The following is a 12125-nucleotide window of genomic DNA, read 5'->3' on the forward strand; positions in this document are numbered from 1 at the left end:
TGGTGGGCAGTTTCAGGTGGCAGTGGACTTTATTAATCAATTAACCGTGGAATCCCCTGAGCTGTCGGCGCTCATTTACGATGTGTTTCATCATCGGAGCGCTGGCTGGCCCCGCTGGTCACCGGGCAGCCGGCCAGATATTACAATCGCTTTAGTCTGGCTTGTTTGGCAGGAGTCAAAGACAAACACGTTACCACCTGTTCAGCAGGAACCACGGCCTTTAATATCAGAGAAACACATTTGTTAAGTGCTTCAATCCTTACAGATCACGCTGTAGGAAAGTGCTGATAAGTGTTTGATGCGTTTGTGGACAGAACCGAAACCGTATTGTTGTCGTGGTTAGAGAAAGAGTTGGACCGTAGGTGTGTAGTTGGAAGTAGCTCATCACTATAAAGTCAGATTGTAGTCCTAATTTAAAGACAGTATGATAACAGATTTCTAAATTAATGGAGTATTTGCTGGTTAAATAAAAGAAAAGAACGAGAGAGCTGGTGCACATTATGTTGTAGTGTGAAGGATATGGCTGTAATACACATATTAAGGAGGTAATTTTAAAAAATTGCAATATCATGATAATTATACCCATTAGGTTGTCATGTGATGTGTGCTTTATTTAAAGTTTGATATTTTCCATCTCTCGCCCTATTTTCCCACATTTTTGTGACTAAGTGAATAAGGAGGAAAGCAGTTTTAAAACTGGCCCAGTATTTAGAATAAAAAATAAAAAAGTCACATCTCAGCACCCCCCCTCCTCTGATAAATAAAGTACAGTCCCACAGCACCCGCACAGAAGCACAGCAGTGTACTTCTGTGGAAAGAGCTGCAGCAAAACCTATGGTAGTCACCTGAAAAACATCAGAGTCATATTAAGTGCAGAATTTGTATGATGCCAACTGGATGACATTTTTTAATAGAACTCATCCTCCAACTCCAAAGATGTAGCAGGATCAAGGACAAATTTTAATTTCGTTTTTTAAACTTTTTTTAAAAAATGACAAATAAATACATTCTACCTTGTACCTTAAGTGTACACTATATTTGAATATTTGCTCCTCCTGACCTTCCACAACAGCTGATGGAGGCAGCGGCAGATCAGCAGCTCGGCTGTTCTGTGAAGTAAAACGACGGTTTCTCCTCAACGGAGTCTGGTGTTTTTGACAAATCCCTGTTGATAAGGACTATTTTACAGCATGGTAAAGTATATAGTATATAGTAAGTAATATTCTAAATATGGCGCATACTTAAACTGATATTGATATTTTTTGGGGTGGCCCTTTTTTACAGTGACATCATAGCCAAATCAATGAAGGCAGAGTTTGCTCATCATGATTTGAGGTTTCAGACCCTGCAGTTATTGTGAATAAACAGCTGTGATTATGATTCGGACAGTAGCATAAACTGTATAAATAAAACAGGTCTATAGCAGCTAGCTGAAAGGAGGCATATCACCACCATCCGTTTTGGAGTCTGACAAACTCCTGTCAATAAACCAATTCTTCCCCGATTGTTGTATACTGGGACAAGGCCAGTAGTCCCATTAAATGCCCTAATCGAGCTACAGCTATAGCTCAGCTTATCTGTGCATGTAAATGTGCTGAATGCTGACAAACTGTGGCCGCTTGTTCTTCTCCTGCATAAATCGATTGATGTACCGCTGCCTCTCAGCTGCTAAATGTCTTCTCTGGACTTTCTCAGCAGCAGACTTCTCGTCTGATAAAAGATTCATGTTAAAGTTGTAACCTGTTTGCAGGCAGTGCGATTATAGGTATGTAAAACACTTAAGTACGCAGCTAACAGCATTGTGTCATATTGAACTTGATCATTACATTACATTACATTACATTACATTAAGTTGCAGCTGTGGTTGCGTGGCTGAGTTAGTGTTCCTCATGCAGCAACATGAACTCCTCGTAAACCTGCAGAATCATAACAAGCTCTGTGAATTGACATCTTCACCTTTTGGGCTGTGGATGTCAGCCGCAAAACAATGGCTTTTTGGATGCACCGATCTTCCCTGAGCAGCTGATATTACTTACATTTTAGTCTCTCAGTGGAAGTGCAGTCTGTAGCTGAAACTAATTAATTATCATTCTCATTCTAACAGACATTAACTGATACCAGTTTCTATAAACTGACAGACGCAACAGGTGATTTGAGGACATCATGTCCATCTTTCAGAAATGAGCTTGTAAGAGACTGGTGCTTTTAATTTTATCTGACTTTATAGAGCAAACAATTAAATGTCAAGCAGTCATTTATTTATAGAAAAACATTAGGCTTCTGCACAACAAGTGAATGTCCCCATAAATGATGAGGACAAGAGCTAACAACAACATGATCCGTCCGACCCTAATCAGGCAGTTTAGTGCTGTTAGTAATGCAATCACAGGCTCCACTTTAAGTGAGAGAGGTAACGCCGGGTGACAAACACAGAAAACAAGGAGTTAGTGTGTTTGTTGTTGTAACGTGTTGAAGAAAATGAAATTTTAAAGGGTGACTTTGGTGTTTTTCAGCCTGGACTCTGTTTTCCCATGATTTTGTGTCTAAATGTCTAATGTGTGGCCCAGTGTTGAGTGAGAGCCCTGCAGCCAGCAGCGAGCAAACAGGCTGCAGTCTGGAACAATGAGCTCAGTCATTTTGGTCCACTAAAAGTGCTTATTTTGCCAATAAAAGACTAAATTCTTTTTTGTTTAAGCAGAAACCGCCCAGATGTTGCTATAGTCACATCAACCAGACTTCATTTAAATAAACAGTGATTTTATCGTTGGTTCGTCTCTCCACTTTTTCAACAATCCCTGTCTTGGGTTTGGTTGAAATAAACCCTTATTTTGCCTCATTAGATGTGAAAATATGCTGTCTCTATACATGCTTTAATGACTGTTGAACGGAGGTTGGTGGATTTGGCGATGAAGATTTGGGGCTTGTTTTTTGTTTAAAAAAAAAAGAAGGAATTCACTCTTGTAGGGATCCTTTCCATAATGTTGTCAGACACTAAGAGTAACGATCTGAACCCGTCAGTGGCAAAAATAAGCACTTTCAGGGGACTTAAACTGAGCAGATATATTTCCACGTGTTTGCGTCTGCTGGGGGAATCTCCTGAGGTCAAATATTATCACGAAACTAAGGTCATTGTACAATTTTATTAGGATTTTAAATGTTTTGCAATATGCTGAGTATAGCAGTAATATATATTGCAATATATTGTTCATGTGTTCAACTGCAAATTAAGGGAAACATTTGTCATGATGTGTGTTAATCCTACAAGATAAAGTTTTCAGTCTGTTCATCTCACTTTCATCATTTTTATTGCAGCAAAATATAGAAATTTGTGATTGCAATACTAATTGCAATACTATGCTGTATTTAACTTTTTCCCCCACACAACAAATATCTGCAGCAGTCTCATAAGATTTTAAAGTTTTAAAGAAATGTTGTTCCCATTAGTCACGTAGACACAAAAACATGGGAGAATAGAGTCAGGGTTGAAAAGTATCAACGTTACCCTTTAACGTTTTAAATCTTCTGATAATTGAATGTTGGGAGGTCTAACATGTTTCTGAAATGTCTGTTAGATGAGAACACGGAAACAAAACTGTGTCCCTCTTATCGCTCATGGTTACATCATTTTATGCACAAAAAGACAAATTTCTATGAAAATGAATCTGTGTAGTTTCCACAACATTCAGATTGGGTAAATCTTTTGTTTGGCTGCAGCTCAACTTTTTCATCCTGTTCCATCTGTTTTCATTCGGCTCAATGAATAAAGGAGCTCTCGACATTATCTGCAGCTAAAACTCAGGGGGGGGGGGGGGTTGGAGGTGGGAGAGGGGGAAATCAATTTCGACGGAGGCCCTTAGTGAGCAACTGTTTATCAAGACAACTGATTTTATTTTTGACAAAAGCTGAAAGGGTTTAGCAACAAAAGGTCATTTGGATTCAACTCATCCCAGCTTCAGTCAAAGTCTTCGGGCTATTCAACTGGTTAATCAGACATTACGCCCGCAGCCTCCGCTTAATGGAGACCATCGCCACTATGCCGCCTCGCTGCCATGTTGATTGTCTCTTATCTGCGCTCACCAGGGGCTTTATAGTAAACAACCAAAACCAAGGGCCAAACATTACACAAAAACAATTAGCCAAACTTCCCTAAAGGCACCCTGAAGCCTGAAAGAGATTTAAACTCAGTGCTGTTCAAACTGAAGTCCCTCCACCAATTTAAGTTGAGTCTCCGGTGGGCGGACTTATAGGTTAGTTCGTGCAGTTCTTGTAAATCTTTTTGGTTGTTATCGACCGATAACACAAAGGTTACAGGAAGACAGCTCCTCTCATAATGTATCATCCACCGCTCATAATATAACAGTAATATAATATAGTCATTAGGTTGCAGATGTAATGAGTGAATCCACTAATACATGATGTAATTGGGTCAGTCATTGATTTGAAATGTCCACAAGTGGCTGCCAAAACTTCTGTACTCTTATCACCTTAATGTCAATTGTTATAGCAATAACTGCACTGTGGCAGTTATATAATAAAATATTTAAACAATTCACAATTTCCAGTCACGGTGACATACACGGTGATTCATTTCAAGATGTCCATTATACATGATTCAATACTTGTTGCCCTGTTGGCTCTAAATCTCCAGCCGTCCAGGAGGGATTACTCCGCAGTTAAAACACCAAACTGTATTTGTGCTCTCATCTCTGTGTTGCCCTTCTTTCACCCCGGCCGTATCCAGATGAAGAATTTATTTTTATAACAAGATTTAAAAGATTTGAGACGAGAGATTGAAGATAAAAAAACAGATATTCCTGACTTTGGAAAGTTGGCACAGTTTTATTGGAGAGTTTGGGTGATAAGATAGTCATAGGACTCCTCCTTTGATTCTGTGTGAGAATTTAAATGGCTTAGTGGTACATCTAATTTGACAGAGGATCTCCAGTGAGCAATCTTGTGACCAGGTTGTACGCAGCCTGAAATGTAATATTCTGCTTAGGAAATCAATGTTTATTACATTATAGACAATAATTTAACTAGCCGCTCATAAGGTTCACCTCAGGTTACCTTTTTGATTAAGCTTGCTGCATGGCAGTTTGTGTATGATTTGTTCATTATTTGTTTGCTTTTTGCATTTTGCGTGAACAAACCATTTGTTGAGCCCCATCCCCCCCTAAAGGGACAGTTCTTCCCCAAATCAAAATTCCTATTTTTCCCCTCAGCTGCGTTGCTATTTGTTTTAGTCAGGAACATTTTGGTTTGAGGGCTAGCCACACGTTTCAGCTCAAGTTGGGTCAAACACACACACAACCTAAACAATGTTTCCTTGGTTTTAGAAAGGTTACATATAAATAAATCACCCCCAAACTCTAAATATATATAAAACATCTGTTATTCTGCAGGCCAGTGCACCCAACCTGACAATATAGTCACGTGTTAAAGACCCACAAATCATTTAAGGCCTTGCTGACGTTTTTTTGAAACGAAATACGACACAGCTTGAGGTATTATTTCCCTCTGCCATTCATCCTCTGTATTGTGCATATCACACTTAGAGCCTCAGTAATACAGAGCGTCCGTGGATCCTTAAAAAGGCTTAAAAGGCACTGAACTCATCAATCAAAAAATTAAGAACTTAATTGGTATTAAATAGGCTTCTATTTATTTTTCAGAGGTCTTAAAAATGCTCAGTCATGGGAAATAAGATTTAATGAAATGTTTTTTTTTCCGATGTTGCTTTGTAAAATTCTCAAAATGATCAGCAGCATTGATTTTTGAATGAATAATTTAATAAATTCCTTTTCTTAACCTCGTCATGGTGGGAATTCAAATAATAGAATATCACATGCAGATTGAGAAACACACAGTCGACCAGAAACATGGCCAGAAATGCCAGATATTTCCCACTGATAAACTAAATAGATACTTTTATGATAATATAATATGTTCATTGTCCTCCATGTGTTCCACTCTAAAAAGGACTGTTGTTTTTTTCCCCAAGATTTCACATAAGTCAACCAATGTTTTCTTTCCAGAAGTTATGTTTATGCTTCAATAAATAATTTGGCAAAATAACATTGTCCTTTTAACATTTTGGTTATTAGAAAATTGGTCTTAAACACAATTCCAAGTGGCATAAAATAGTCTTAAAAAGTCCTAGAGCTGCAGGAAACCCTGGTAACAGTGACCATTAAAAGAAATCTCTGCACATTTAGATGAAAAACCTTTATTGAACAGCTCCCCTCAAAAAATATTTCTGTAGCTTTGGTATCAACTTCTACATTAATGTATACAAGATCTTGACGGCACATAGAAAACAGTTTGTGTGTTAAAAGTGAAATACAAAAACATGGCACACGCTGCAATCCTCTGCAGCTGCGAGAAGTACCACACCACCTATAGCTGAGACAATCACTGACAACACAGCATCGATGCACTGACAAACTCCAGGTTCCCATCGGTTATCAAAAAATTTAACAAGATGCAGACAAGCACATGGCAAACGATAAATACAAAACAACTTATTCCATCTAAAAAATAGTTGCAATAATTGTTGCCTCGAGTGAAATCATTTTGTTTTGCTCTGTGAAATACCTGAAAGAAATTTGTGTTTCTGGTTAAACTGATACACAAAGACTGTTGGCTGAATTTTGTGGGAGCAAATAGTTTGAAAAGCGTGAGAAATCAGAGTTCCCGTCCACATGCAGCGCTGCCTATGAGCAAGGCACTGAACTGCTAATCGTTTTTCATGTTTGAAGATCGCTTATAAAGTGAGCTTTTTAACTCTTTAAAATCTGAGCAATTTAGCTTGATTTCATCCAAAAGCACGGAAAGAAGGCAACGTGCAACTAGAAATGACCCCCAGTTAGTGAGAAAACAATAGAGAAGTTATAAGAAAATTACACTTCCGGTAGCGCACTAGAGGCTACCGGTTTAGCTCTTTGCTAACTTGAATCTGGATGTAATCTTTTTATTGTGTAGCTCTTCTGGACTTTTGAAATGTTATTGGACCAAATAGATTTAAAAGCTGAAATGAATCATAAGAGGTTCAAAAATATAAAAAAATGTATTTGCTGATTCACAGTTGTCTCTTTCTCATAGGAAAAAGTCATTTTGGGCCCCATGGCATCAAAAAACGGACCCCAAAGTTGTAATTCCACTATGTGAAGTTGGCTTAAGTGCTGCTTCTGTGGGCTCGGCTTAAGTATCTGTATCACCGCAAGTAACAGACCATTAACAGACACTAGGCGGGTTTCCATTAACCCTCAAATCATGCAAATTGAAACTGCACATATAAAATACACCTCATCGATTTAAAAAAACTCCCATTTATCGCAAAAAATTGTAATTTCCCCATGATGTGGTCAGGCCAAATTTCGCAAAACTGCAATGTTTTTTTTTGGCTTTTAAAGGTCACATGATGCTATGGCTATGTGCTTGCTTCAAAAATATAGCTTAAGTTTTGTGCAAATCTGTAATGGAAACCCGCCTACTGTATTTCTCCAACCTCATTTGGTTGCAGCAACAGTGCACGATAACGTTGCTATTGAAGAAACTGTACAGTAACTCTTCAACATGCACCTATTTTGCTACTCTTAAGTCACTAATCCTGAAGGAACTTTAATGCCGCTGGCATGCTAGCAGTGCTACTTGTCCAACAAACTGTATATTTAACCACTCAATTAACAAAATACTTACGCATTTCAAAGTGATGAGTGATTAGTGAAACTAAACTTACTGTCAGGGAATAAAAGCTAGAAGACTGATGCTTTTAAATCATTACAAGTACATTCTCATCCCTCTTCCTTATCGCTTTTGTCTTTTTAATCTCGTCTGCTCTTGAAAAGACTTCAAAATGCTCGCGGAAATAAACAAATTGTGCTCACATATCTCACTTTGTAACCACAGTCAGTAACCAATCAATACAAAACACATCCTATCCCTCCTCCTGCACTCTGAGCACATTTCTGATGGTTGATGTAATCTGACCGTGTTTTCTCCCAAAATAGAGATAAGAACATCATTTAAATGCTCGTTCCTCGCAACACTGATTTTTCTCCGCAGAGAAACAGACGCCCCGCTGCTGCAGGTTCATGTTGTCAAGAGGCAGTCCAAGATTCGCCGTTGGTAGCGGTCTATCATGTCCATTAGTCGGGGTGAAGCTGATGCAGCAGCCGTATTAAATCCACCTGGACTGGCAGGCTGCTGCGCTGCAGCGTCAGAAACACAGACTCTCTCATTATTATTGACCTCCTGGCTGGATGCTTCGGGATTTGGTCGTTATAACCAATCATCAGTCATCAAAGTGGGCCACCAGTGACACCACGACGGGTTTATTGATGTCCGAAGAGGGGCCTTTTGTGACATCAATGGTGGGTTCCACTGAGGGGTCTAGTTGGGGTATCATGGCTACCGGTTGACCCAGGGAGGCTACCATAAATAGGAAGTCGTTGGTGCGGCGGGGACCGGTCACTGCTACACCGCGTACGGCCTTGGTGGCGACCTTAGAGGAGCTCTTCAAGCTGGAGCCTCGTCGGGGGGTCTCACACCGCAGCATGGCTTGGAAACATCTATAAAACTGACAACAAAGACATGTGATCAGAAATATATAAGAGATGGCAAAGGATGAAACTGTAGCCAGGAAGAGTATTTCTAATAAATCATACAAGTGTTACATCAAAACAGATTTCGCCCCCAAAATGATAGTGATTCAAGCTGCTTTTCTACCAATGGGAAGTTAATTCACTTCATAATTTCACTCCCTCTCTCTTGTAAACCTTTAGGCAAAATTTCAGATAATTAGACCTCTCTTCTCTCCGTGCCCTCCTCTGTGCTCCTGCTTCCCACAGTACCACTCTGTCAGTGAGCTTTTTGTGCCGCCTGCATTTTCATGTGGAACAATACGCCATGGGACGCAAATAAATCCTAAAGTTTCTAATGTAAGTTAAATATTAAACTAATGTTCTCAATAAGGAGTGCGAGCCTTCATTGCATCTTAAACTGGATAAGTGCATTTTTTTAATGTGGGCTTTTAAAAAGTAGTTAGGGTGAGAAAAAAGATTCTCATCCCATTTTTCCACCCAATCTGGTATTTTGTCTTTGATAGAAAAACCTAAAAATGTCTGTTATGTGGTTGATAACTCTGATAGGACAGTTTTAGGTGTCAAATGGTTCTTTTATAAATCAAGAACTTAAAGTTACACTTTGACACTTTTCAACATGGACCCTATTTTCCCGTGGTTTTGGGTCTAAATGGGAAGTTTTGAAAAGGGTCCAGTGTTGAACACAGCTGGCAGCGGTCAGGCTGCAATGTAACTAACCACTCTGGGCATGTTCACACTGTCAGTTTACGACCACATAAAGTGTTTTTGTTTTTGCCATTGACTCAGATTGTTAGGGGAGTCTGGGGTTCCTTTTTTTCTCTTTTTTTATAGTGATCTTGCAATCACATAATTTTGTTGAGTCCATCTGAACTCAAATGTTTTTCTAGGTCCCTGAATGCAGCGCAGCAGGCGTGACTTTCTCTCCTCGTCTGCAGCACTTGTCATTCGTGGGGGACCGTGGTCAATTAATCCATCGATCCGTTCAAACCTGACCAGATAACATCAATGCAGATCTTTGTAAGTTTTTAACCCAGCAGAATGAACGGTTAAGTTTCATTTTTAGCGCGCCTGATGTTCTGCTGCGATGTCTCTGCCGCAATATAAATATACAGGTTATTACAGTTACGCTTCTAAATAACAGTCCAGGTCAAAAATGTTGTGGCAGCGGATGATTTAGGGCTGCCACAAAAAAATGAATGTTATTGGTGTTATTAGCTCAGTGGTAATTGCATTGTCAGACCTCTTTTTTTTTTTTTAGTTATTTTTGTGCAAATAGTTGATTTAAAAAAAAAACCAACTTTTTTGTCCGGTTCTGCTGTCCACACAGATAAGCCTCAGTGCAGCCTTACAGTCACAGGCTGCACATTGAGAGTTAGGCACCCTCGACCAGTGAAAAAAGATCTTTCAGGCTCTCTCTCTATAATAACTTCCCACTGTTTTTTTCGGGAAGTCTCAGCGGCGGGAGCTATCAGTGTGTCCGTGGTTCTTCATGCTGCTGCCAGGCAGCTGTGGTTAGATATAACAACCCTTTGGAGCTGAGACAGTGATGAACTCTTTGGTGCCCTCCTCTGTGTCTGTTTCAGCAAAGAGAGAAAGAGAGAGAAAGCAGGTGCACTCTGCCACTCTGAATTTGCATTTTATCAGCCTAATGAAAAGAAAACAAATACAGGGGTCCTGCTGCACTTCATCAGCTAAAGTGGCTCACTTGTTGGCGACTGCACTTTAGTTTGTGCTGGAGGGGCTTAGAACTGCAGTGTGGACGAACAAGAAAAGGTTATCCCCGCTGTCTGAAACAGCAGAAAATACAGGGATTTTAGGAGAAGCCAAATGGTCTCTGTAACCAGGTCCTGCTGGTACCAGGAGTGCAAAACACTGAACCTTCACATGTCACATCCCAACCCTTCGACTGATTTTTTAAAAAGAAAATGGCGTCCTGTCTTATCCTGTTCTAGTAAGAAAATAGCATTTATTGAACTGCATAAGCAGCTTTCATCAACTGAAATATCTCCTAACATTACAGCTTCATTGTACTTATATTATATAAGAATTTTTTAGCCTATTATCTTTTTACATATCTCCTCGCCCTTTTATCCAGTGAGCCATGATACATTTGCGCAACCATCATGTGTTGAATTTTGCACCTTGCACATAGATTAGGCACCTTGCACCATGCACTTTATGTCATACACTTTGCATCTCTCTACTGCTGCTGCACATTTGTCCTCTGTGTGAATTGTTGTATTTAAAAAAAAAAAAAAATTCCCACGTTTTTCTTTCTTGATATTTCTGTTGTTTGTTACCTGTAAAGGGACTGCAGGTATAATTTAGCAGTCCTGCTAACTCTGGCATATTTAAATTTGTAATTTATACATATTAATTTTCATTAATATGCTGTGTTCTTATTAAATAAGGATTAAGTAAATAAATAGGCCTTTTTGTATTTTAAATCAATAGTCATGTTCTTGGCTGGTGCAGTACATTGCCTTCAGTGTCATTCCCTCTAAATATATTTATTTGATCTTTATTGTATGCAAACACCAAGGAAAACTCCTTTTACATGAAAACCTTTTTGATTTTAACGACTATATTCTTGTGACAAATAACAGCTGCTTGGTCTGTTAGCTTGATGCTTACACATAGTGCAAATTACCAAATACACGCTAATGGAAATTAGCATCGCAATCGTGATAAGATTTTCATGCCATGCTTAGAATAAAACAACATGTTTTCATATTCACAGGCATATTTCAGATGTTTTGTGGTAACAGACTCATAGCTGCTGACTTTACATTGCTATCTCCAGTCTTTTTTCCTGTCCCAGCCCAATCACGTGATCAATGATGAAACTGACTCAGAATCAGGATTGCTCTCTAGTCTAACTTGACATGCTGGCCCACGAAAAATGGCCAAAAAACCCTGATGTCTGCTAGCTTTTGGTAGCTCTTTGATCCAGCTGCGGATGAGACTGCCCCGACTGACCTCCTGATTTTGGGCAACGCTGTCACAGAATAATGATCAATGTGGACGCTTCGCTTTAGTCGGCCTCTGATGGGACCTGGATGTCTGTCTGCCTAAACATCGCTGTGATCCATAAACCTTTCAGAGCGTGTATGCTCAGTTCACTTTGCAAAATACTTTGGCTTCCAGCTTCCTTTGGCTTTAAATTCATTGATTTGCTCATTAGAGTCACTGCTCTCTTCTCCTGTTTCGGCCTGTCACATTTCTGTAACTTGTATGTGTCAGCAGTTTCTTTCTCTCATGTGAGCTTCTGTGAGAAATGTGGTCAGCCACAACCATCCCTTGATAAAATGTTGTTTTTCTTTAAAGGTGGTCAGCACTTTGACTGTAAATATTCCTGTTATTCTCATCGCCCTCCTATAAAGTCATCCAGTTCTCCTGACTGGATTACTGGCAAGCTGTTGTCTGTCGATACGGACCTGGTGCCTCCTCTGACTGCAGCTGGAAACGGACTCACGCAGAGTCGCAGAGTGAAGCTCATCGTGCCTGTTACTGCAGCCAGAG

At 39.6% G+C, this 12125-nt stretch overlaps 1 protein-coding gene across 1 annotated transcript in view; it reads right to left on the bottom strand.

Moving 5' to 3' along the window:
- Positions 1-8293: 8293 nt before the first annotated feature.
- The window catches only part of LOC121951191 (vertebrate ancient opsin-like), a 76708-nt gene continuing 72876 nt past the window's right edge, over positions 8294-12125 (bottom strand). The window contains exon 4 of the mRNA XM_042497428.1: positions 8294-8578. Coding sequence (XP_042353362.1) covers positions 8294-8578 — 285 coding nt within the window. The remainder of the gene's footprint in view (positions 8579-12125) is intronic.

Source organism: Plectropomus leopardus, chromosome 12 (genome assembly GCF_008729295.1).
Source record: "Plectropomus leopardus isolate mb chromosome 12, YSFRI_Pleo_2.0, whole genome shotgun sequence".
NCBI classification, from domain to species: Eukaryota; Metazoa; Chordata; class Actinopteri; order Perciformes; family Serranidae; genus Plectropomus; species Plectropomus leopardus.